The sequence below is a fragment of the Copadichromis virginalis genome, linkage group LG3 (genome assembly GCF_057382275.1).
Source record: "Copadichromis virginalis isolate Kocher_CV1m ecotype Utaka linkage group LG3, C_Virginalis_male_GT1.1, whole genome shotgun sequence".
In the NCBI taxonomy this organism is placed as follows: Eukaryota; Metazoa; Chordata; class Actinopteri; order Cichliformes; family Cichlidae; genus Copadichromis; species Copadichromis virginalis.
Window position 1 is genome coordinate 49,020,289 of NC_140620.1, and position 27,723 is coordinate 49,048,011.

Below are 27,723 nucleotides of genomic sequence, written 5' to 3' on the forward strand. Positions count from 1 at the left end.
GACTGTGACTGAATAACTTTTCGACTTCTGAATCTCAAACGTCAACAGGTATGGAGTAAGCAAGGCTTTTCAGCTTTTTAGAAGTTAATTAATCTTGGCACATTATACAATTTCAAGTTCACAAGTATGAAGAGACTGAGAGCCAGAGGAGAACGTTTGTCCGTGTCCTAGTCCCAGTCTAATGATCAAGTCTCTCTGCTGAACTATCAACACTGAAATAACTTCCAAGAAAACATCTTCAACAGCGACCACAGATTCAGTGCAACAAATAAACATTAAAGGGAAAAAATAAAAATGGCAGAAGTTCGCCATTTTTGTAGGAACAATGAACTAAAGTCGCTTACCTTTATTAACAAAGCTTAATGTAACCCAGTTCCTAAAATCATCTCAAACAGAAAGAGAAGAAAAATTAAAACATTTAATGTTCATTGTTCTGTTCTTACTGTCCCGGTTAATGAAAGTGAAATGAGATCAAAATAATTATTTAAACATAGAAGGGATGCAGATTATATATGATATGCTCTGGTCAAACAAGGGTTAAGTTTCTCAGAGGGTTGATGAGCTCTGATGAGAGCCTATTGTTTTACTCCACTCCTCACATGTCAGCCAATCGGTGAAGCTCTAGGCAGCTCTTGTCCCTCCTTAGTACCAGCTCCCAAGTTTTCAGTCTCTTGCTTCTACAGCCGAACAGAGCAGACGGACTAAAACTTTTGTTATCGGTAAGCTGGAGAAATTAACCTCTAACGAGTTAAAAGAAATACCATCTAAACTGATATTTTTCACAAATTATGTATTTGCACTTGTTGTTGTCAAGGGCAGAGCGAAACCGGAGGGTTTACTGAGCTGTGGCTCCATGTAAATGCTGAGCATCCACTCGACGGCGGTAAGCTAAATGTGGCTAATCAGACACGTGATGTGCGGAGTGTGGGTACAGTTGTTCGATGTCTCTGAAACGCACTGTTGTTATGCTAGTTAGAGCATTAACTAAGTCATTAACATGTGAAAAGTTGTAAATGGTTAAAGCAGCTAAAAATAACTTTATGAGAGATAATTGTAAGCAGACTTTATCCTGCTTCCTGTTTAAATTTTGATGTCAATCGGTTGTTTTACAATACTCAGTATTGAACACTTGGAGGTAATTTTTAGTGTATTTCCACTTGTACTAGTAGGCCTATGGTACAAGCGGGATTAAGCACGTCTATTTTAATACTCCTATTTGTGGACTGAGTCCTTGTGTTTACGTGTTATTGAAATTGATTATTTGCACTTTGTTCAATTTCTGATAAGCATTTGCATATTATTCCATTTCTTAAAAGGGGTAATATACTTATTTATTTGTGATTAGATATATATGTACAGTGAGTTTATTTTGATCGATGTAATTAATGTTTACAATGAAAGTGAATTATATGGTGACTATAATTCCTGAATGTTTAAAACCTTGTAGATAATCTTTAATGTTACTGCAGGTTACAAATAATTGAACCTTGATACTGTGAAATTTTGGATATTGCTACTTTGACCTTTGAAACTTGATATTTTAATGTTGTACAACATGACTGAACTGATGATGATTGAATTGATGATAGCTGATCTGAATAGTAGTTACTGCACTGTGACACTACTTTAGTTTAATTTGTGAGAGTTATCCTTAAAGGGCATGTGACATATATTTGGCCATTGTTTATAGGTCAGGTTTTTATATGGGACGAATCCAAAGACCAGGTCAGCGATTCCAGAACCCAGAGTGTTCCAGTGTTCACTGGATGGCGAGCCAACCCAAGATCCTAGGAGACGATATACATGTACACGCACACTCATTTGCACATTGATGGACTACAATCCTCTACTGTACAAGTAGTACGGTAGGACAGACAATCACACACACACTCCTTGTCAGACGAATTCTATGGGCCCCACCGGTACCATTTGGACTTAAAAAAGACTAATTCTTTTACTTGTGCACAATTTTATTTAATTCTATTTTTTTTTGCTACTTTGGGGGAAATTTTTATACTTGACATTCTGTTAAAACCTGTTGTAATACTGTGTTGTTTACAAATTTCTTTTACAAGGCTTAACATCACTAAAGTACTTTTAAAGCCACATAACTGTGTTTGTCTGGTTTCTCTGCCATTCGTGTACCAGAGCTCTAAGAGTCGTTCTCAGTCTTCTGACACTAGCCCAAATTGCTTATTACTTTAGTAATTATCCATTGGTACTTTATGTAACTCCACATAAGTGCTACAAAAGTGGCGAGCCAGCCAGGAGCTCTTTGGTGCATGAATATCAGCAGTGAAACCTCCTTAAAGTGTGTATTGTCATTGAAACATCTTTTGCTATTGCCACAAGATGGATTTTGTATTGAGCTCAGGTATCAAAGTCCCCAATGCAGTAATTGTTAGTGGTACACTCAATTCATCGGATGATGAAGGGGTTCTTGACTTTTTGAAGCAGTATGGTACCTTTAGAGCCATCCCAGTTGTAGATCCAAACTCAGAATTTTTCAAAAACCTGATCGTCGAGTACCGAAGTGGTAACGCCATTGATGCCTTAACTGATCTTTTGCCATACACATATGAAGTTGAAGGGAAGCCCGGTGTAAAATACCATGTAAGAGCTCTCTCCAGCGTTTACACTGCCAAGGTGGGTGGCAGTGCTACTAAGTCCTACTTAGATGAAATAAAGCAGGTGGCAAAACTGAGTGGCAAAAGTTTTGAAGAGGTACTGAAGTCGATGATGACAGAGATCAGTGAAATCATTGGGAGTTCAGAGACCGATGATGAATGTATGCTCTCCTCCATGCAAGTTGATGATCCAGACAGGGAGAACCAGCTTCACCCCTCTCTTGAAACTTCTGAGATTGCACGCCAGCAGTTTTCTGAAGATCCACCCCAGGTAGGATTGATTCAAGGTGGTGCGGAGCCACACCTACCTGTTGATTTCAAAAAGAGCCCATTTAGTGCGGCAAACAGTTTCAACCCACCTGAAATTCAGAAAGTCATTGTGGAACACATCGTGAAGAAAGATGACTTGATTGCACATTCATATTCTCCAATGAGACTCCGGTCATTCTCTGGCAGGATCCCCAGACCCAGCGGTGAGACAGATTATGACACATGGCGTTCACATGTCGAACTTCTCAGGAAAGACCCTGCCATGTCTGAACTTCAAAAATCTAGAAAGATCTTTGAGAGCTTGTTGTCCCCTGCAGCTGACATTGTCAACAGACTGAGCCCAGAAGCTACACCTGAGACTTACCTTCAGTTGTTGGATGCAGCTTTTGGAACAGTGGAAGATGGAGAGGAGCTTTTCGCCCAATTCATGAACACTCTTCAGGATCCTGGTGAAAAGGCCTCTGCGTACCTCTGCCGTCTTCAGGGCGCATTGAACCTTACTCTGAAGAGGGGAGGAGTCTCTGCTGGGGATGCCGATAAACACATTCTCAAGCAGTTTTGTCGTGGATGTTGGGACCACACCTTGCTCTCAGATCTTAATCTTGAAAACAAGAAAAGCCAACCCCCAACATTCTCAGAACTTCTATTAATGCTCCGGACAGAAGAAGATAGACTGGCAGCTAAAGCTACACGGATGAAGAAACACCTTGGCTCAACCCGGCAGCGGGTTGTGGCGCACTGTCAAAAGACTTGCACCTGTAGTGAGCTACAGGCAGTGACTCAATCTGATTCTGACCCGTTGACAGATCTGAGGAAGCAAGTTGCATCCCTACAGAGTCAGCTTACTAATTTGATGGCAAAGAAACAGAAGAAAAGCTCGAAGCCTAAGGACAAGGCCGAGTGTGATTTATGTGAGATGGCTATGGCAACACCTAGCATCAAGGTCACAAGTGCGAAGCCTGCCAACTTGCGGCAGAGCACCCAGCCAAAACCATGGTACTGCTTCAAGTGTGGTCAGGATGGCCACATCTCAGCAAGTTGCAGTAATGACCCAGACCCCACTCTTGTCGCTGATAAGAGGAAGCAATTGAGAGAGAAGCGTCGCATTTGGGAGATGCAAAACACTCCATCTGCTGACCAGGATTTTTAGACGCAGTCTCAGTTGTGGGGCAAACTGGGACTGAAGCAGGTCAACATCGTCCCGCTAAATCTGGAAGTCAAGCTAAACCAAGAGCACAGGCCACTTTGAGTCAATCCCATGTTGGAGAACAACCTTTCAGACTACCTAAGAGGCTCATAGGCACAAAGAGTACAGGTCAAGTCACGATCAAAGGTAAGGTGTGCAGTTGTCTCCTTGACACAGGTTCTCAAGTGACCACTGTCACCAAGTCCTACTATGACCAGTATTTGTCTGAGCAACAGATAGAGCCACTACATGACCTTCTGGAGGTTGAAGGGGCCAATGGGCAGCTTGTACCTTACCTGGGTTATGTTGAGATTGGAATCACCTTTCCTAAAGACTTTCTTGGTGCTGAACTAGAAGTCAAAACGCTAGCTCTAGTAGTCCCAGACACCGGGACATTAACGAAGTCTTGTGTATTGATAGGAACAAACACTCTTGATGTAGTGTATGAAATGTACAGAGAGGCAAACCCAGAGGGCTACCATCCCATTCCTCATGGGTACAGAACCGTACTCAAAGTACTGGAGTTGCGGCAAAAGCAAGGTTCAGATGAAAACGTTGGATTAGTGAGGATGCGTGGCAAGGATGAAGTGAACGTCCCAGCTGGGAAAACAGTCGTTCTGGAGGGGACAGTATCAATCAAGGAATTTTACACTGAGAGATCTGCCCTGTTGGAATATCCTTCAGTATCTTCCCTGCCTGGAGGGCTTTTGGTGCAAACCTGTCTCCTTGACTTGCCAAATAACCAGTTGTGCAAGCTACCTGTAGTAGTTTCCAATGAGTCAGAGCATGACATTACCATCCCAGCAAAGAGTGTGATTGCAGAACTCAGTGCAATACAGACTGTCCTATCTCACAAACAAATTGTGAGTGAGCCATCAGAGTGTGAACCATCCAGGACCTCTAGTGTGACATTTGACTTTGCCGACTCTCCCATCCCTTCTGACTGGAAAGACCGCATTACTCAAAAGCTGAGCAGTATGCCAGAGGTCTTCGCCCAGACTGATCTGGATTTTGGAAGGACGGACAAGGTCAAACACCACATTAAGCTATCAGATGAGACACCATTCAAACACAGAGCCCGACCGATTCACCCGCACGACATAGAGGCTGTTCGAAAGCATTTGCAAGAGCTTCTCGCAACTGGAGTAATCCGCGAGAGCGAGTCCCCATTCTCTTCGCCAATTGTTGTGGTCAGGAAGAAGAACGGTCAGGTACGTCTGTGTGTTGACTACCGTAAGTTAAACTTACAAACAGTGAAAGATGCATACGCCCTCCCAAGACTGGATGACACCTTCACCGCACTCTCAGGTTCCAAGTGGTTCAGTACACTCGATCTTAAATCCGGCTATTATCAGATCGAAGTTGCAGAGAGTGACAAGCCCAAGACTGCCTTTGTCTGTCCACTAGGTTTCTGGGAGTTCAACCGTATGCCACAGGGAGTGACAAACGCGCCAAGTACTTTTCAGAGGCTTATGGAGAGATGCATGGGAGACATAAATCTGAAGGAAGTTGTTGTTTTCCTGGATGATCTCATAGTTTTCTCGAAAACCCTTGAGGAGCATGAAGCCAGACTCATGAAAGTCCTGGAACGCTTAAAGGAGTATGGCTTAAAGCTGTCCCCCGAGAAGTGCAAGTTCTTCCAGTCCTCAGTTCGGTACTTGGGGCATGTTGTTTCTCAACACGGAGTAGAAACTGACCCAGAAAAGACAGCCACACTTAAAACTTGGCCAGTCCCTCAGAACCTTAAGGAGCTGAGATCCTTCCTTGGGTTCTGTGGATATTACAGACGGTTTGTTAAAGGCTACTCAAGTATTGTGAAACCGCTGAACGATCTAACGTCCGGTTATCCACCACTGAGGAAGCATTGCAAATCAAAAGGGAGGAGTAATCAGTATCATGATCCAAAGGAGCCGTTTTATGGACGGTGGACCCCTGCATGCCAGAAAGCATTTGAGACTATCATTGACAAGCTAACGTCGCCTCCAGTCCTGGCCTTTGCTGACCCAAAGCTGCCTTACATCCTTCATACGGATGCGAGCACTACGGGCCTTGGAGCAGCCTTATACCAGGAGCAGGAGGGACAGCTGCGGGTTATCGCCTATGCGAGTAGAGGTTTGTCAAGTAGTGAGTCCCGCTATCCAGCACATAAGCTCGAGTTTTTGGCTTTAAAGTGGGCTGTAACAGAGAAGCTGAGTGACTACCTCTATGGCAATCAGTTCACCGTTGTCACAGACTCAAACCCTCTGACCTACATCCTCACCTCAGCAAAACTCGATGCAACCAGTTACAGGTGGTTGGCGTCCCTCTCTACCTTCAATTTCAGACTCCAGTATCGTTCTGGAAAACAAAATGGAGATGCCGATGGACTCTCGCGTCGTCCTCATGGCAGGCTACCTGATGACCTTACATCTCAAAAAGAGAGAGACCGGATATGCCAGTTCGCAAAACAACATCTGTCAGATCCAGACAATATTGACTCAGTCGATCAGGACGTTGTTCATGCTATCTGTGAGAGACAGTTTGTTTATCATTCAACCACCTCTGAAGCTTTGGGTGATGATGCAGGTATAACCCTTGTCGAAAGTCTTGCCATTTCTGGAGATGCTATACCTGACAGCTTTGAGCAGGAAGAAACATTGGGAGGCTTACACATCATTCCCCACCTGTCACCGGCAGATCTCAGAGACAGCCAGAGATCTGATCGGTGCATCAGACATGTTATTACCCAGATGGAGAGTGGGGAGAAACCCCCTCCCACATTGAGGAAAGAACTTCCAGACGTAGTCCTGTTGCTGAGAGAGTTGAACAGGTTCGAGCTGTGCAATGACATTCTCTACAGAACACGAAGAGAAGGCGGTAATAAACATTACCAGTTGGTCTTACCTGAAGACCTGCGAGAGTCTGTGTTGACAAGCCTACATGACAATATGGGTCATATGGGAATAGAGCGCACACTCGATCTGGTCAGAGCCAGGTTCTATTGGCCAAGAATGTCCTCAGATGTGGAGAAAAAGATAAAGACCTGCCACAGGTGTGTGCGCAGGAAAACGTTACCTGAGAAGGCTGCACCTTTGGTGAATATCATGACGACAAGACCCCTCGAGCTAGTCTGCATGGATTTCCTATCCATTGAACCAGACAGCAGTAATGTGAAAGATGTTCTTGTCATCACAGATCATTTTACTAAATATGCAGTCGCTATCCCAACATCGAACCAAAAAGCTTGGACTGTCGCAAAGTGTCTGTGGGACCATTTCATAGTACACTATGGCATTCCTGAAAAATTACACAGCGATCAAGGGCCTGATTTTGAGTCTCAGTTGATCAAGGGGCTGTGTGAAGTAGCAGGCATACAGAAGATTCGGACTACGCCGTACCACCCCAGGGGCAACCCGGTGGAGCGTTTTAACCGAACACTCTTAAGTATGCTTGGAACTCTGGAGAACAAAGACAAGTCACATTGGAAGGATTTTGTAAAGCCTTTAGTTCATGCGTACAACTGTACCAAGAACGAGGTAACTGGATTCACACCGTATGAGCTGATGTTTGGGCGTCAGCCACGGTTGCCTGTCGATTTGGCTTTCGGTTTACCTGTGAGAGAACAACAAAACAAGTCACACTCCCAATATGTTAAGGACCTCAAATCCCATCTTGAGGAGAGCTATAGAATAGCTACACGGAGTGCTGCAAAGGTAGCCAAAAGGAACAAAACCAGATTTGACAAACATGTGACCACATCTACCTTGGAAATCGGGGACCGAGTGCTGGTCAGGAACATACGCATTCGAGGAAAACACAAACTCGCCGATAAATGGGAGCAGACCGTCCATGTGGTGGTGAAACGAGCTGGAGACCTCCCTGTCTACACCGTTAAACCAGAGGGCGGGGATGGCCCCATACGCACCCTACACAGAGACCTCTTACTCCCTTGTGGGTTCCTCTCTGCAGCCAAGGAAGTGAAACCTGAACAACCAGAACCCAAGAAAAGGCCCAGAACGCGACGGACCACTCAGAAAGACAATGAAAGAGCAGATCACCCCTCGGACGAGGATGATATTGTTTCAGTCCACTGGTTTACAGATAGATCAGTGCCAAATGACTCGGCGTACATTGTCAAGCGAGATCTTCTGCTGACCCATAAATCAAGTCTTGGTCAAGATGATGTGACTGCAGATCAAGACAAGTTGGCTGGTAATGCTCCAGCTTGTGCAGACACCATCTCCGATGTTGTTCCAGCCAGTCATGCTGACCATAACCAACCTTATGACAATCAGATTGCGAGTTATGGAGAAGCCTTGTATGGGGAAGACTTACCCGGAAATGACGAACCTGAAAAGGAAAGAGACTTACCCGGAAATGACGAACCTGAAAAGGAAAGAGACTTACCCGGAAATGACGAACCTGAAAAGGAAAGAGACTTACCTTCTACGGATCGCCCTGACATGAGGGATGAACAAATCCTACTTCTTTCGGACATGTTAGGGAGTGATGAGGAAGGAGAGGACTTGATATTTGACAGGGAAACAGTAAACAAAGAGAGAGATGAACAAACAAGCAAAGAAATTCCTGTTCGAAGATCAGAAAGAAGTCGCCAGCCACCAAAAAGGCTAGACTATGCTGAATTGGGAAATCCCCTTGTCACTGTGGTCAAATCATTATTTCAGGGTTTAACCACAGCTTTCATTGACTCTTTAAATTCTAAAGCTGAATTATTGTTCTTAGATGATGCAGTTCACAGTAGACATGCAAAGGGACTTGCATGAATTCAAGAGGGGAGGGTGTAACCCAGTTCCTAAAATCATCTCAAACAGAAAGAGAAGAAAAATTAAAACATTTAATGTTCATTGTTCTGTTCTTACTGTCCCGGTTAATGAAAGTGAAATGAGATCAAAATAATTATTTAAACATAGAAGGGATGCAGATTATATATGATATGCTCTGGTCAAACAAGGGTTAAGTTTCTCAGAGGGTTGATGAGCTCTGATGAGAGCCTATTGTTTTACTCCACTCCTCACATGTCAGCCAATCGGTGAAGCTCTAGGCAGCTCTTGTCCCTCCTTAGTACCAGCTCCCAAGTTTTCAGTCTCTTGCTTCTACAGCCGAACAGAGCAGACGGACTAAAACTTTTGTTATCGGTAAGCTGGAGAAATTAACCTCTAACGAGTTAAAAGAAATACCATCTAAACTGATATTTTTCACAAATTATGTATTTGCACTTGTTGTTGTCAAGGGCAGAGCGAAACCGGAGGGTTTACTGAGCTGTGGCTCCATGTAAATGCTGAGCATCCACTCGACGGCGGTAAGCTAAATGTGGCTAATCAGACACGTGATGTGCGGAGTGTGGGTACAGTTGTTCGATGTCTCTGAAACGCACTGTTGTTATGCTAGTTAGAGCATTAACTAAGTCATTAACATGTGAAAAGTTGTAAATGGTTAAAGCAGCTAAAAATAACTTTATGAGAGATAATTGTAAGCAGACTTTATCCTGCTTCCTGTTTAAATTTTGATGTCAATCGGTTGTTTTACAATACTCAGTATTGAACACTTGGAGGTAATTTTTAGTGTATTTCCACTTGTACTAGTAGGCCTATGGTACAAGCGGGATTAAGCACGTCTATTTTAATACTCCTATTTGTGGACTGAGTCCTTGTGTTTACGTGTTATTGAAATTGATTATTTGCACTTTGTTCAATTTCTGATAAGCATTTGCATATTATTCCATTTCTTAAAAGGGGTAATATACTTATTTATTTGTGATTAGATATATATGTACAGTGAGTTTATTTTGATCGATGTAATTAATGTTTACAATGAAAGTGAATTATATGGTGACTATAATTCCTGAATGTTTAAAACCTTGTAGATAATCTTTAATGTTACTGCAGGTTACAAATAATTGAACCTTGATACTGTGAAATTTTGGATATTGCTACTTTGACCTTTGAAACTTGATATTTTAATGTTGTACAACATGACTGAACTGATGATGATTGAATTGATGATAGCTGATCTGAATAGTAGTTACTGCACTGTGACACTACTTTAGTTTAATTTGTGAGAGTTATCCTTAAAGGGCATGTGACATATATTTGGCCATTGTTTATAGGTCAGGTTTTTATATGGGACGAATCCAAAGACCAGGTCAGCGATTCCAGAACCCAGAGTGTTCCAGTGTTCACTGGATGGCGAGCCAACCCAAGATCCTAGGAGACGATATACATGTACACGCACACTCATTTGCACATTGATGGACTACAATCCTCTACTGTACAAGTAGTACGGTAGGACAGACAATCACACACACACTCCTTGTCAGACGAATTCTATGGGCCCCACCGGTACCATTTGGACTTAAAAAAGACTAATTCTTTTACTTGTGCACAATTTTATTTAATTCTATTTTTTTTTGCTACTTTGGGGGAAATTTTTATACTTGACATTCTGTTAAAACCTGTTGTAATACTGTGTTGTTTACAAATTTCTTTTACAAGGCTTAACATCACTAAAGTACTTTTAAAGCCACATAACTGTGTTTGTCTGGTTTCTCTGCCATTCGTGTACCAGAGCTCTAAGAGTCGTTCTCAGTCTTCTGACACTAGCCCAAATTGCTTATTACTTTAGTAATTATCCATTGGTACTTTATGTAACTCCACATAAGTGCTACATTAAGATATTGATCCTTTTCTTATTTCGTCTGTTTCAGCCTTTATAAGCGCCACCGAGGTTTGTCTCAGCAGGTGATATGCAAAAAGGGCACAGTGGCTGGAGGAGAACGCCTGAAACTGAAGGAGGGGAGGAGCTGTAAGCTCTTAAATGGTGCACTTACGGTATCTCCTCCCCTTTTTTCGCAGGAAGTGGCTTCCACATTTCCCCATTTTTTTCGACCGGGAAAGATAGATGGGAAGGAGATATCCTCCGTAGTCAGGTGGCCTACTTAAATACCTGATTCAAGTACAAAGGAGCACAAACGTGTTTATATCACAGTCGTAGACTTAATATCCCCCCACTGTGGAAGCTGAAATGTCGCAGCTGCACAAGGGTCATTGAGGAAAAGTGAATTAGAAATATATTAGAAAAAATGGAAACAAAAAAATAAATGGTGTAGGGATAAAACAGCTATAACCACACGCGCATATAATTTCGTATGTGTCTGTTACATGTGTCCGTATTGTACAGTCTGGCTGATGATCAAAGACATGGAATAGACCTCCGTCCTACACCATGGCTGTAACAGTGCTGCTAACAGAGCTGGTCCTCTTTATCAGTCTGCTAAGCTTTTTCCCCATTCCTGGATGACGACATGAAGCTGTGAGACAGTTTTCCTGTTCTCAGACACATATTTATATAGACGATCGTCTTTCCTTGACAGAATACATTTGCATAGGTTGGTGTTTATTTATTTTTTGTATTACTTATGATTATAATTTATTATTAAATTATTTTGAAATGTTTTATGGGTTTTGGCCTACCAAGGAATCAACAGTAATAATTAGGAGAATATTAGCATATTCAGACATTATGTCTATTGTGAAAATTCTTGCAGTAAAAATTTATATCTCCACCACACACCCACAGCAGCAGCAGCTCACACCCACCCAGCAGCAGCACACAACAGCAGCACACACACACACAGCAGCAGCAGCTCACACCCACCCAGCAGCAGCACACAACAGCAGCAGCACACACCCACCCAGCAGCAGCACACAACAGCAGCAGCTCACACCCACCCAGCAGCAGCACACAACAGCAGCACACCCACCCAGCAGCAGCACACAACAGCAGCAGCTCACACCCACCCAGCAGCAGCACACAACAGCAGCACACCCACCCAGCAGCAGCACACAACAGCAGCAGCTCACACACACACAACAGCAGCACACACACACGCAGCACACACACGCAGCACACAACAGCAGCACACACACACGCAGCACACACACACAGCACACAACAGCAGCACACACACACACGCACACACACACAACAGCAGCACACACACACACGCACACACGCACACACACACAACAGCAGCACACACACACACGCACACACACACACACAACAGCAGCACACAACAGCAGCACACAACAGCAGCACACACACACACACACAACAGCAGCACACACACACACACACACAACAGCAGCACACACACACACACACACACACACACACAACAGCACACACACAACAGCAGCACACACACACACACACACAGCAGCACACACACACACAGCAGCACACACACACACCAGCACACACACACACACACCAGCAGCACACACACACACACACCAGCACACACACACACACACCAGCAGCACACACACACACACAGCAGCACACACACACAACCAGCAGCACACACACACACAACAGCAGCACACACACACACACAGCAGCACACACACACAACCAGCAGCACACACACACAACCAGCAGCACACACACACAACAGCAGCACACACACACACAACAGCAGCACACACACACACACAGCAGCACACACACACACACAGCAGCAGCACACACACACACTACTTGCTTACACTCTAAAAAGTAATTCATCAGGCCTTTTACCACCACTTGATTAAATCCATGGCTGCAACATAAAAATTCTAATTTATTGATTAAGATAGACCTTCTAAGTTGCAAACTTTATTTTTTTGGGTTGTGTTGAATTAATAATGTTGGTAATTACATTGAATTAATTTTATATGTAATTTGAAATTAAATCCCAATGTTAGTGGGTTCAAAATAAAATTCAAGTTGTAATTACTTAAAGAAATTGAATAGATAACTTATTTTTTTCCACTGTAACTTCTGATTTCAAATTCCCTCCCCTACTGACTTAACTAGCCCGGGCAAATTCACACATGTTGCGTTGCATGGTGCAAGCTTTTGTAAAAAACATTTCAAGGTAAGTAACATTTCATTTACAAATAACAGTTCTACCAAAGCAAAGCATTTGTGCTAGTCACCTGTAGTGGATTTGTGTATGATGTGATGCTCATACAGATAAGGAAATACTTTGCACTACCACATGTAGCTAATGCTAGCCATTCTAAACTTTAGCACAGCAGAGGATAAGACTTAAAGTTTCATTTGACAAAAGTCTTCAGCTAGAGAGTGCAACTGTGGCTAGGAAAAGCATGATTAAAGTTTTGCTACACAGTGCAATCTAATTTCGATCATAGGCTGATTTTGTTTTTCTTTTTACCAAAATTAGAAGCCTTTAAACTGTGAATAGTTCTTTCAGAGGGATAACCTAGAGGCTTCTTTTTTCCATCTGGCTCACCTATTTTATATCTTTATAAAACTTGCATGACCCATACGTAATATTACATTGATTTTGGTTAGTATTGTGATACAGCTTAAAGTAAGTATTGTTCTTGATCTTAAGAGCTGTAGCTATCTTTGTTTTGTTTTTTGTTTTTTGTTTTTAATCAGACTGTGTGAAATATTGTTAATGTCATTCCAATAGCATTATTCTGGCATGGGCTATGTGAATCTACTTAACATTAAGACTTTATGTAAGCAGTTAGTATAGTGTGATAATCTAGGGTCATTAGTGCTTTGTTAAGTTGGGACACATTTTTTACAAAATGGGCTGGGAGTGAACAATGTGCAAATTCGAAACCTCTGCAAAAACAGGGTTGCTAAAGCATTAGAGATTACACCACGGTTATGGTGGCGAAGTCTCCCTTGTCTTCACCAAGATTGTTTTTGTTCCCTCAAAACTTGGGGTAGCCTTAGATCACATCTATCCTCTTTAAATAATGTATTAGAGCATTCATTAATGCAGTATAGCTAATAGTCTGCAAGGTTTAATTCTTCTCTTTCTGTGGTCTACAGATAAAGGAGGAGTTCAAGAGAATAACCACTGTAAGCCTTGAATAGCTACACTTGACCATTGCACCCCAAAACTGATGGATGTCATTTTATCAAGGGGAGGAGCTAAGGGAGTGAGAATCAGGCAGATCAAGGACATGCTTCTTGAGGTAGGACAACTATTTAGATTTTGGGTAGCTTTGAAATGCACTTTGTTGGCAGTCACCCATGTATTTTATACTCATACTTTATTTTTTCTTAAATAGCACAATACAATTGAAACACGCAGAGAAGTAGCCATCTGCTGCCTTATCACTTTCCTTGGAGAGAAGGAAGAGGACCTTTTCATGGAGTTCGGTTTAAGTAATTCAGCATTGTGTGTGTGTGTGTGTGTTCCATTGATCATCTGAATTCATTAAGTTTCAGTAAGTATAAAAGTCTAATCTATAATTCACTAACCTATTAATTCCTTAACTTAAGGTTGGCCTTAAGTTAACACCGAAGAACTTAAGGCCAACCTTGAAAGGCAGGTGATGAAAACTGCCATCATCAGTGACCGGTACACCCCTGGATCTAACCATAAGACTGCAACCATTGTGGTGGAGGAAACAAAAATCATGGAGGGCCAGAATTTCCCAAGGTGCTGTGTTTTGCTCATGGGCATAATATATGCTCTCAATCTGAGCTAATGCAAGGATCTGAAATATACTTTTGAAGTTGTTCAGAAGCTGTTCCTTGACCTTGATGGAACCATCATTATGTTAAAGATGTTGACTCTGTTTCAAAAATTGTTAACTGTTTTGAATCCTGTATGTGTAACATTGATCTTAAAGGTGTTTGCTGCATTGTGTCATAGAAAGATGCAAGATCTTGTAAAGTTTGGTAGGCATTGAAAGTTAACATTTACTGAACACTTGCATGGAAGTATTACTGTAACAAAATGTTTTCTAAGTTTTTTTAACCAATTGAACACATTTGTTTCTGTGGTGTTAAATACATAAAGGCATATACTATAACTTGGCTGAGATGGTATAAATCTAAATTTCTGGTTTATTTTCACTTTTTAAATACAAAGTGTTGAAATGCCTACAGTTAAAAAATAAAGTTTTTTGATAAAAAAAAAAAAGTTGAATGAATTCCTTTCTTAAAAGCTATTACAATAAAAAATAAGAGAAAGCTAAAATGATGTTAATAATGATGAAAATCAGCAACTTAATATTTTAAATAATGAACTTAAAAAATTGTTTTTGTAATTGCTGTAATTAATTACATAACACTTAAAAATCATTTTAAATAATGTGGAAAAAGTAATTGGAGGAAGATAATTTTTATGAGTAAACAACTTAAAAATATGTTTTTAAGCTACCAAATATTACATAAATGGTAATTAAAATCACCTTTGATTATGGAGGAAAAGTTAATTCCCCTAACTCAATATAGTTTGTTGGTTCAATCTAATTTCAACATAAGTTATCGTAACTCAAAAAGAGTAATGGAAACTGTTGCGTTAATTTTTTTGTTGAGCTTAAACAATAGTTTTTAGAGTACACACACACACACACACACACACACAGGAGGGAGACACAGCTGGGAGAGATCGGGGTTAACGAGACGGGGGGAACCAAGCTGCACACACTAACATAAGACAAAGACTTTCACAATAAAACAGGAAACATGAATTACTAAACAAGCACGCAGACTTGACACTGAGAGACAGACAGACAGAGAACGACACATGGAACCTGAACTAAACTAAACGTGAGATATAACCGAGAACAAATCCTTAAGCACGGATAAACAGAAACAAGAAACTAATAATAATCATCATCACTACGAGAATAAGAAAACAATCCATGAAGCAGAATTAAACCGAAATATAATAAACTCAAAATACTGGGTCCAACGGACCCAGAACCGTGACAAAAACTTTGTACCATCTCTGGGAGCTGCCAGGATCTAGAAAAAGCTCCTCTACTGAGACAAACCCAGTGTGTAGATGAGATGAGGAGATGGAGGAAGAAGAGTGAGTCACAGACAGACCGTAGTTTATTTCCCACAGTTTTATTAATCTCTTGCCTCATGATTCCAAGTGCTGTCATTTTATAATTATTATCTCATAACACTTGTTTAATCAGATACAGTGTCTCCTATGGACTTTTGAATGTCTACTTTCTCAGATCAGCACAGCCCTGCCCTGCAGCACAATCAGCAGCAGGAGCAGCAGCAACATTGTAACCATCAGGTAAAACATAGGCTACATTTGCTTTGCATTGTTCCCACCTGATGACAGTGATATAGTATGATACGATTTTATATTAGATTCTTGATTAATGTGGGTTGTTTTTGTTCAGCCTGGTCCTGTGTGCTCCTTTAAGCACCTTCCTCATCGGACATCTCTGCACAGCCCTGATTACGTGTATATTGTACAGTCTAGCTGCTGCAGTTTAGTCCTCTGTCCTGTAACAGAGCTGCTCAGGGCCTCTGCAGGCTCATAATAGACAACCTGGTAGCCAAGCTGTTGTTCATAATAGATGTCAGCTTGGCTAACATCCTCCTCTCACCCACCATCTCTTTGCAGTCTATGGGACTGTCCAGGACAGAGCTGGTCCTCTTTATCGGTGTGCTATCAATGGTCATGAGTACCATTCACACAGAGTTGGGGAATGGCTGCAATCACAGCATTGTAAGATGGTGACAGATATACCCTTAGGCCTCCTCCTCGATTCAGAGATGGTCTTTCCCTTTTCACGTAAATGGCCTCCTTGACTCTGCGCTCAAACCAGCGTTCCTCCCTGTCCAGGATGTTACATCCTCATCATTGAAAGAGTGTCCACTGGCCTGTAGGTGTGAATAGACTGCAGAGTCCTGGCCTGACCAGGTAGCTTTCCTGTGTTGTGCCATCCGCTTCGCCAGAGGTTGTTTGGTTTCTCTGATGTATAAATCATGGCAATCCTCCTGGCGCTTAACAGTGTACACTATATTACTCTGCTTGAGTTGGGGACCTGCCAATCTTTGACATAGTGTTTGGGGTTTAAAAGCCACAGAGACGCGTTGTTTAGAAAAAATATGTCTCAGCTGTTCCGATACTCCTGACACGTACAGGATAAGGCAGCAGTTGTCCTTCTCTCCTGGATCACCTGGAGCTTTCTTTAGGTGCCTTCCCAGCTTTGACAAATATCCACATTTACTCAAAGCATTAATATAAAAATTAACGATCATAAAACTGACCTCATAGCCCGCTGTTTGTCAGTGAAGCTAGTTTAAGTCATTATGCAAATGTACTGTTAAAAGGCTCAGGAAACCTGCAGTCAGCTGAGACTGAAGAAGTCACTTACCGGTAGTAGAATTTCTTCGACTGAAAACGCCACGTCCAGATGAACAGAATCAGTTTTAGGGATTTCCTTACCTGGATGACTGAGCATGAATGAAGACAATAAAAAGTGATGGGTTTTTTTGCTATGTTGTCCTAATTTTTTTTCTTAAAAAACCTTTCAAAACACACATTTTGAAGTTGATAGCAAGGGCGTCACTAGGTTTTAAGGACAGGGGGGGGGGGCTTAACCCCCAAGAGATACACACGATATGAACGAACGTAGTGAATGAGCACAAAATTTCACAAACAGAAAACAAAGACTGAGAAATTGTTTTCCTACTTTTTTGGACAGATTAAACATCCTAGGCCACCAATAGATCTATTGTTTTATTTCAGTCTGCTTTATAATACAGTACAACAAGAAAACAGAGGAAATGTGTTTGCCGCGTCAATAACAAGAAAAAAACTGAAAATAAAAAAGTACATTTTTCTGGCTGCAATCACCAGTTACTTGGTGGGTGGAAGCATCAAAGAATGACGTCTGTTTTTAAGAGTGGCAAATCGGTCAATCACTCTGTTGTGACTCAGATGCTGAAGCGTGTCTTTTTCAATAGACATGACTGCAAGACTGTGAAGTCTTTTCTGACCCATTGTTTGACGCAGCCAGGAGTGCAGCCGACGCAGTGCAGCCGACGCAGTGCACTAAAGGACCGTTCGCACGAGCAGCTGCTGACAGGCACTGTTAGGGCAACTTGGATGGTTGCCCTCAGAGAGGGAAACATGTCTGAATCAAGGAGGTTGTACACAGACAACATATTTTTGGGTGGACATCCAGCCTCTGTGTTTTGGTAAGAAAGTTTCTGGCCACCAGAACCTCCTCTTTTTTCAGGTCAAGTCTGTAGTGCTTTGCAAGTTCATTCAAGTGTGGTTCACTCAAGAAGTTCTCAGATTTAGGACTGCATGCCTGGACGCCTTTTAGCAGCCCTGCATCTACACTGCAAAATCTTTGATCAAGCTCGCCAACCATCCGAGCCACACAAGGGAAAAGTAACTCTCTTTTCAATGTGTCTGAGTTGTTCAATTCAGTGCGTGAACCCACAGTTGCCTCCAGGACAAAATCCTCCATTTCCCTCTGTTTGTGCCTTGTCTTGGCACCTGGTTCAGGGATACTGTGGGTGTTACACAGGGCCTTGGTTTTCTCATACAGCTCTGTAGCAAATGCATCTGAGTGTTTGCCCTCAAGTGTGTCACACACAGCTTGTTTGCAGATAAAAGCTTCTGCCAGGTCTAAAGTCTCTTTCTGCAGGAATTTGTGGAGTCCTTTGGTTACCGACAGAATAGACTAAAACATCAGTAGTGCATAGACTGCTGAGAACTTGTAGAGCTTTGCTCTGAGACCAACAGCTATGGGGGATCCAATTGCAGATAGGCACTCCAAAATGGCAGGCAATGTCTCAAGAACTGCACTGATTGATCGCAACTGACATGCCCAGCGAGTGTTTGAAAGTTGCACAAGCTCAGTTTTTGTCAATCCAAGCTTTGCCTGAGTCTCCATGAACTTATGATGATTGACTAGGGAGGTGCTGAAGAAAGAATACACACACTCCAACAAGCTGAAAAGCTCCACAGCCTCTGGGACAGCCTTGCAAGTATTGCACAAAACCAGGTTGAGTTGATGAGCATAACAATGCACATAGATAGCCTCAGGATGGAGCCTTCTAAAATGTGCTTGTACACCTCCAGTGGAGCCACTCATAACGGCTGCACCATCATATGTTTGTGCTACACACTTAAGCTCTGCAAGACCATAGTTTTGGATCTGCTGCTGAATCTCATTTGCAATGGACTGGGCATCAAATGATTTTATCTCTGCTAGTGCAAGGAAACGCTCCTTCACTGCCCCCTCTGACACGTACCTGACACAAACAGCTAACTGCTCTGCCTTTTCATCCCTTGCCTCATCTGCCATGATGGCATAGACTTTAGACTTTGTCATTTCAGATACAATGACACTAGTAACTTCCTGGGCACAACAGTCAATCAGGTCATTCTGGGATGTTGGCGAGATATACTGTGCATTTGATGGGGGATTATGTTTTTGAAGAAAAGCATCAAACTCCTTCAAAAGCTCCATGCACGCAAGAAAATCCCCTCTGTTTGGGCTGTCTTCACCTTCATCATGGCCACGAAAAGGGAGTCCCTGTCTCCCTAACACAGAGGTGACTGCAACAATTCGTCTGAGATACTCTCTTCTTTCGACTATCTCACTCACATTTGCAGTTGCTATCACCTGTGCAACGTTTCCCTGTTTGCTAGTTCCCTGGTAGCTTTTCCATGTAACAACACTGTCCTTATGTGTTTGAGCCATCTCATGCTTGCCAAAGATGACTAAAGCTTTCTTCCAGTTCTTGCAACCGCTACTGACCAAACTATCATGTTTGATGTTTTTGCCAAACACTCTACATGGGAAGCAGAAAGCTGCACTCTGGTTGACTGAATATTCTAACCAGTTGTGCTTTTCAAACCAGCTGTGGTTAAATGCTCGCTTCTGTGTACCAAAAGTATCATGTGGATAGCTCTTCAGCTTCACCTGTCTGGGCCCTGTGTCTTTGTCACCTAAATCAAACCCTGTAGTAGAATGAGTTGCTGTAGCTGCTTCATCATTTTCCCTCTCTTGGCCTGTTTGCTCTCCTCTCTCTGTAATAACTTGATCTTCCTCTGCCTCTCCATCCATTTGCTGCAGCTCCTCTGTCTCTCCTTGCTCTCTCTGACTTGAACTTGCCTGTTGACCTTTTTCTCCCTCAGCCTCCCCTTCTGCCTCACCCTTCAAGATACATTAAAACATACTGAATTGTAATGTAAATTGCTAATATCATGACTTCTGCTCACGCTCCACAGTAATTTGTTGCTCCCAAATATTTTGAAGTTACAAACATTATATTTTGAGCACGCATGTGACTAAAATGGTTGCAATTTAAAGCCCTGAAAAATATTACTAAATTACTTGAATTGAAGTAAAATTAAAATAGAACCCTCAAAAATATGTGAGTCAGTCATGTGGATGTCCCCTGTGAACAACTGGAACGGATTGGATAACGAAGCACTGACGCTACCTTAACAGTGTAAAGTGAAAGGGACCAACCGAGTTATGATCATATTTTTGTGAGTAGCGACAGGTTTATATTATTATTTCTTTAAACTCATATTCCTGCATCTTTATATTGAATTTGACTGCAAGTTCTGTTAAAAAAAATCGAATAAGTTAAAAAAAAAAAAATCTAAAAAACAAAACACCAAATTATTTAGGGGGGCTTAAGAATATTTTAGGGAGGCTTCAGCACCCCTAAAATAGGCCTAACGATGCCACTGTCTCTAACATAATCTCTTGCCACCCCTAGTTTTGCATATGGCAGTGTTGTTTATTAAAATAAGATAGCATTAACACTTTGAGCCTAACTGCAGTTAACACAAAATATCAATTCTAAAAATGAATATATATTGCAGTTGGTCCAAGCCCTCAGTCATGAGAACTGCTGTCACTGTTCGGATGTTGTCAGTCCATCCAGGGACGTTAGTAGCGGTGATCAGCCCTTGAAAAGCAGTCATCAATATAACAAATGTGTTGGTTAAATGAATGTATGGAATAATAACAAGGAAAGTACATTTTAATTATTTATTTTAATTCATTCATTATTGAAGTTTACACAACATCAACAATGTTCAATCTGTGCAGGCACTGTTGGATGCTGGAGGCCCTTCAGAGGTTCCCAGCTGCTCTCTGTATAAGGGCAAGTAACTGATGGTCTTGGTCACTCAGGCCTGTGAATCCAGCTCCTGAAGAACACCATCGTGATTGTCTGGAGGAATATTTCACAAAGTTTCTCTCTGTCATAGTAAAGGATCGCAGCCAGTCGGTCAGTCTGGTCATAGATGAGGTGCAACTGAAAGGATCTCAGGTGCAGGACACACAGCTCTGCCCGAGCGGCTTGTTCACCGTCTCCATCCATTGTAGCTTCAAGTCTGTCAGAAACAAGAGCAAATCATAAGTCACAAACACGACAACTGCAGACGCGTCCAAAGAAACACTGTAGTACTTTTAAACGAGTAAAACTGAAACTTGGAGCAGCTAATGGATAAACCAAAATTAAGAACTGGTACATTTTATCTTTAAGTTACTTAGCTTTGTAAACTGAAGAATATAATTATGTCCTGATCCTTCATTTCAAGTATCGACTGCAGTGAAACAGTGATTATAAATCTAAACCAGAATGTAAAAGAAGAATGAATACAGAACCACAGACTACCCTCACTCTGAGTACTCCTCTTCATATTTTTGTCTTGTTCACTTGCCTCTCACTGGTTCTTACATATTTTTCACGCAGTGAAATTGGCTGGTTACCTAAGACTTGCATGTGCGAATGTTTAACGTGTGAGCGTCACCTGAAAGCGCCTAAAAAGTTATTTTGAAAGAGGGAAATTGCTTTGGAGTTACTGAATGTCACTGACTCGCAGTCATCAGTCACCGAATGTTTAAAAAAAATCAGTCAATAAAATACTAATAAATAAAAATTATCACCCGTCTCTTCAGTCAGCTGCCTTCAAGTGTTTGTATTTTAAATGCAAGTCTGTACATCTTACCTTTATTAACAATGCTGAAGATAATGATCCTTTTCTTATTTCTTCTGTTTCAGCCGTTATAATGGGGTTTGTCACAGCTGGTGTAAGAGGTAAGTGCGCCGCTTTTCTGCTGCCGGTGTAGTCACTCGGATGTCCCTCCGGTCTGTCAACATACAGAACAGAAAAGAGGGACACATCTGCACGAAGTTTTGACGTGTCCGCTGAGGGCGGTCCTTATTTGCGTTTCTGTCAAGTATGTTTTCAAGTATGTTTGTGACGGAAACCGTAATATACATGAACGGACTGCACAACAATATGACCTTAAACACAAATTTCAGATTTGTAATTGAAATTTTGCATATAAAATTTTCGGACATGACACCTATATTTTATGGATTGGTATCAGGAATTGACATTTTTCGGGGTCCAATCTTGTCTGTTTAGGGGATATCTCAAAATTTTATCCGTTGACATATTTCTGGACATTGTCCATATCACAAAGGTATCTCCTGACAGTATCCTGTCATGTTTTACTGCTTTTATTCACTCAGGCAAACTGACTCGGTGAGATTAAAGCCTTTGCCTTTGTCTCCTACTATATATAGTATATAGTATTCATTCGCTTATTACCCACCAGTCTACCGTTGTTTACAGCGCTGTCTTTTTCTTTTTTTCACTTAAATGACCTCGGACAAGAAAGCCTCATTTCTGCTGTTCAATACTGAAGAAATTTAAACTTCTTTAAATTATGCAAAATTGCAGAATATTGCAGAATATTTTTAAGGTTATCTGCTCTAAAAAGCCAGACCAGGAAAATCTCCTTCATGTTTTTCTGTGTTTTATTCTCAGTTACTTTAAAACAAAGGGATCTGCTGTGATGTTCACAGTTCTGATGAAATGTCATGTGTATCAGTACCAGAGATGGGCAGTAACGCGTTACTTGTAACGCGTTACTGTAATCTGATTACTTTTTTCAAGTAACGAGTAAAGTAAGGGATTACTATTGCAAAATCGGTAATTAGATTACCGTTACTTTCCCGTAGGAACGCTGCGTTACTGCGTTACTAAAACCGTGATTTTTTTTGCGAGAATGTCTCATGACAGTGACGTAAGCAAGTGCGACGTTGGTGACAGCAGCTGTGTGCAGATCAACAATGGATAATATATCGAGTGCAGGAGAGAGTATGAGCGTGCAGCGTTTAAAGTGTGGAAGTACTGACCTTACTTTGAGTTTGATTCCATAAAAAGTGACAAAAACATTAGCGTCCATCGTGCGTGGGAAGAAAACTTCTTTTTACAGCGAAAAAAACCCCTAAACTTCCGAGCAAGCACCGAGTAGCTACGACGTGATGGGAAACTCACAGAGACACTCGCGCAGATTCTTCAACTGACCGCAGCACACCTACACCAGGGTAACCCTCCGCCTACCCTGCTCCTGCTTTACAGGTGAAAATAGAGCAAAAGGACCGCTGAGTCTTTGACTTTATTTATTTTCTGCTGTGTTTTACTTGCATCTGTTTGAAAGAGTGAGTGAAAACACAAAAAATATTTTATTTTATGTGCTGGAATGTGTAGAAAATAGGTTTAAATGTTAAACTAATTTATTCAAGTCAGAGAATGTTGCATATAATTAAATGTTTTGCTTGATGCATAAAGTTAAAAGATTAAAACTGATAAAACAAGTTAAAAAAAGAGACTTTTCCATTTGATTACATTTTGTATGATGGATTATGTAGAAAAAGTAGAATTGGGCTGAAAGATCTATCACTTTATCACCTCTTCAGGTTGTAAATCGTGTTTTTAAAAAGTAACTAAGTAACTAAGTAACTAAGTAATTAATTACTTTTGAAAATAAGTAATCAGTAAAGTAACGGGATTACTTTTTGGGGGGAGTAATCAGTAATTAATTACTGATTACTTTTTTCAAGTAACTTGACCAACACTGATCAGTACTGATAAATTATCAGAATTATAATATTTCTGACTGTCTGAGGCTAAGTTGAATCGAATCAGGACCGGAATCGAATGGATTATAGAAATCAGTGATGATACCCAGCCCTAGTGAGCAGCCTACGCCAGACAGAAGTGGATCTATATCTCAGATCGTTTGTAACGAGCTACGAAAAGCAGCTGTAGCCACTGAAAAGACTAGAAATGAGCGTAATACATTAGATGTCATAGCGCGCGGCTAACATTTACCACAAAGAAAAACGCGTTATTCAGCGTGTAATTTCCGCTAAATCCAGACTCTGTAACTTAACGTAAACACAGAAGACGTTTGACCAATCACCGATCAGGATGAATTGCACTACTGTACTGTGCATCCCCTCGAGTGACACCCCTGGTCTAGAGTGAAAATGAGTGCAAGAAAACTTGTGTATGTGTGTTTTGTTATTTATTGGCTTTTAGAAAAAAAAAAGATCTAACACACACATACCATCAAGTGTTTGTATTTAAAAAAAGTCAGTTTTTTCTAAAAAATTCAGGTTATTCTGAATTTCCCATAGGTGTGAATGTGAGTATGAATGGTTGTCTGTCTCTGTGTGAGCTCAAAAGGCTCGAAAGACTGCCGATCATCATCCAGGGGATACCTCTGATAGGATAAGCTCGAGCCCCACACAACTCTAAAACTGGCTGGGTGGATGGATCTTTTGGGAGAAATGGGATTTCCTGGCAGTGGATGACAGGAAGATTACATCTTTTTCCATGAAAACAGAAATGAAGAGAAATGAGCAACAGCAGTGTTACAAAGGCAGATGTTTAAATCTGGCAATAAATATAAACTCTTCTTAACACAAAGACAAAAAAAGGACAAATTTCATTTTCAATCAGTTCACAAACTCATTTATTGCAGCGCACTTATGTGTAGACATTCATTTCCTTTCCACAGGACGGTAAGAGAACCTTTAAAAAACTTTTCTGTACATCCTCCAAGAGGAGATTTACTAAGTCAACACCGGCTGGACTCCCCTAACACGGATTCAAGGGGAAAACGGGGGCAGCTAGTTATAAAAACTCGAAGTTAGCACAGCAGCTGCAATCCAAATGTCAACAATACAAAAATAAATAATTGAGATTTTTTTTTCTGGATGAAAAATGGTGTAAATTGTTAATATTCTGATGTGGGTTAAGAGCAGGTTCTAATCTATGCAGTGCAAATGGAATATTTTACAACACATTTTCTCATCTGTACAAGTACAGCGCCACACTCACACTCAAGTCAACACACAGGTCCATCTTTACCCGACAATTCATCGCAGCACTTTGTTTTCCCGCCTGTTTCACTGTTTTTAGTGGAATGTCAAATATCAAAGGCCTTCTGTCCTGACACAGTTTCAGCACTCATCAAGAGCCCTCTGCACTTTTATGTAAACCATAAAAGAGATCCTGTCTGAACCGTCGCGGTTCACTCTGTGCTAGAGTAGAGAATGAGAGTCACAGCTCTGAGTTATGATCAGAATAAGACATGTTAGCTGAACAAACACAGTATGTTACTGTTAAAAATGCAGCTTTAAAAAGGCCGACTGAAGCCAGCACACCTCTGCTGTCTGTGTTCCTCTGATGTTTTTAATCAGTGGTGTGGCACCTTCATGCTTCAGATTGATGTCTTTGTTTTTCATGATCTCTACTTTCCAAACAGCTGCTGTCACATGTGTTATCACAGAGATCAATACTCCTGCTTTGAGCACAGGGCATCTGGAATGTTATGAATCTATTTTAGTGATTGATAATTAGTGATTGTCCAAAGCCTCAGTCCTCTCCCATTTAAATGTGATGCTCCAACACAGAGCTGCACAGAGCCCCAGTGTGAGCCTGTACATGTGAACATTCATTAAGACTGATCACAACAATCAGGGTTGTTGACAAAAATGCAACCTCGACTGAGATTTCCTTAAACTGTACAAAAAGTCAGGTGAACTTGATTTACTTACTCTTCTTCAGAAAGTGCACAAAGTTAGAGTCAGAGTCTGTACACGGTCTCACACAGAGCTGATACGAGTATAGCTACGACAGATTTAAGGAGGCAAAAGGCTACGAGCAAAGCTGCTGACATGCACACACAGATATTCTGTACAGTGATCAATCGCTTTATACAGCTTCTGTAAGGAAAAGCAACTCAACTAGTCTGAAGAGATTCAATACAGCTTTCCAGGAAGTTTACAACAACAGTTCCACTTTTAGGCAGCTGCTTGGAAAACCTCTTTAAAGCAAAGCAAAGAAACATGAAACGGCCAACGTCATCTTCCACGGCAAACGGAGGAAGCAGTACCATGTTCGTCCAGCTGGAGATGTCCGAAAGTCTCCCTGTTCCCCAAAGTTGAAGCAGGAACAGTAAGAGTTTGTGTCTCTGCTGCTGAGAGGATCAGTTCAGACGAAAGGCGCTCCAAAACATTTAAGGCACCACTGGACGCTGGGAGTGGGCGGGCGATCGATGCAGTGCAGAGACTTGCGCTGCTCCGCGCTCAGCTGGTTGTATGCGCTGTGGTACTCTCTGTCGAAGGCCTCTGCATGATGACGACACAGATATGAGTTAGGAACGTTTCACGTCATCGCTTTTCATCACCTTCAAACTCTTACAGCACACTAGAGGTCACAGCTGACATCACTAGTTAATCTCACTCACCTACGTCGATGTTCTCCCGTCCCAAAGCCACCAGTGACAGAAACAGTATTTCTCTATAGACGCTCCTGTGAGACATTCACACACACGAGGCATCAGACACTTTTCTAATTCACTGCAGCAAAAATCACAACTAAGAGCTTAAAGGAAGACTAAATATGAAACAGTGAGTATAGATGAAGGAGCAGAACTGACCTCTGTCGTTTGAGCCCTTCTGGACGCCGTTTGATCTCTCGGATCAGCAGGTTGATCGGCCCGTAGACGTCGTTGGTCTGGATGTTGCGAACAATGGTGTTGAGGAGAGTGCGGCTCTCCTGGTGGTCTGTTGGCCCCAGAGTTCCCCTCTTCTCCACTGGGAGCACAAACACCAAAGCATCAGAGAGTCTGCTGAAATATTCTTTTAGCAAAGAGCCTCCACTCTGATCTGTTCTGCTCAGCAGTGACACTTTAACAAAAATACCCCTCAATCTCCTAATACATGCACCGAAGGTATCAATTTCAAAATCCCATATTGTCTCATTGCCAAGTTATTGCATTCACAAGATTTTCGGAAAATTTCATTTCAAGGTCACTGAGGTTCAAACTTGAGATGTTCAGTAGATACACGTATATTTCTACGTCCTTTCGCTCTTTTACGTTCCGTTCACAAAACCATATCTGACTTGTTTTGGGGGGTTTTGAAATCAGTACATACCTTCTTTCTTAGTGTGAACTAAAATATGTTTGCTTGAGGTTTAAAGGCTGAACACTTGCGCCCCCTAGTGGTCATTATGCAGTATAGTGCATCCTAAAGCTCACAATTCAATCTGCAAATACAGGTTCCACACTTGACACTGTACTGATGGACAATGACTGATAATGTCTGTCTTCACACTCACAAAAGGTCCTCCAGAGCAGGTAAAGTGGTTCTCCGGGTTCTTGGTGCAGGTTGATGTTGTCCCACAGGAGCTGTACGTACACCTGCTTACTGTCCTGTGGCAGTGACATCAGAGGCAGCTGCAAGAATAAACCATGACATTATAGCACAGCTTACATGGTGCTCGCTAATTAACAGGACATCCTCTGTAAAGGAATGAGTTTGCTGTGTTGGGTCTAGATGACTGAAGCCTTCTTATAGGTGGTGTGCACGTCACTGCCGGCTTCAGTCTATTACAGTCACTGCATTTCATCTTTTATGGATGGAATAGACTTTAGACTTTGTCATTTCAGATACAATGACACTAGTAACTTCCTGGGCACAACAGTCAATCAGGTCATT

General features: G+C 41.7%; 1 protein-coding gene, 1 long non-coding RNA gene and 1 pseudogene across 2 annotated transcripts; 1 reads left to right on the forward strand and 2 right to left on the reverse strand.

Moving 5' to 3' along the window:
• The first annotated feature begins 11,371 nt into the window (after nt 1-11,371).
• On the forward strand, nt 11,372-14,294 carry LOC146715061 (uncharacterized). Its single transcript, XR_014919327.1, has 3 exons — nt 11,372-11,467; nt 13,939-14,084; nt 14,181-14,294. It is a non-coding gene; the product is annotated as an uncharacterized LOC146715061 (long non-coding RNA).
• Nucleotides 14,295-17,682: 3,388 nt separating this feature from the next.
• On the reverse strand, nt 17,683-19,361 carry LOC146715062 (zinc finger MYM-type protein 1-like; annotated as a pseudogene).
• Nucleotides 19,362-24,672: 5,311 nt separating this feature from the next.
• Nucleotides 24,673-27,480, reverse strand: LOC146715063 (DENN domain-containing protein 4C-like). Its single transcript, XM_085451485.1, has 4 exons — nt 27,344-27,480; nt 26,661-26,817; nt 26,469-26,533; nt 24,673-26,349 (listed from the first exon to the last, which is right to left on the reverse strand). The coding sequence occupies exons 1-4, from the start codon at nt 27,450-27,452 to the stop codon at nt 26,213-26,215; spliced, it is 468 nt and encodes a 155-aa protein (XP_085307611.1). The 5' UTR covers nt 27,453-27,480; the 3' UTR covers nt 24,673-26,212.
• Nucleotides 27,481-27,723: the final 243 nt, after the last annotated feature.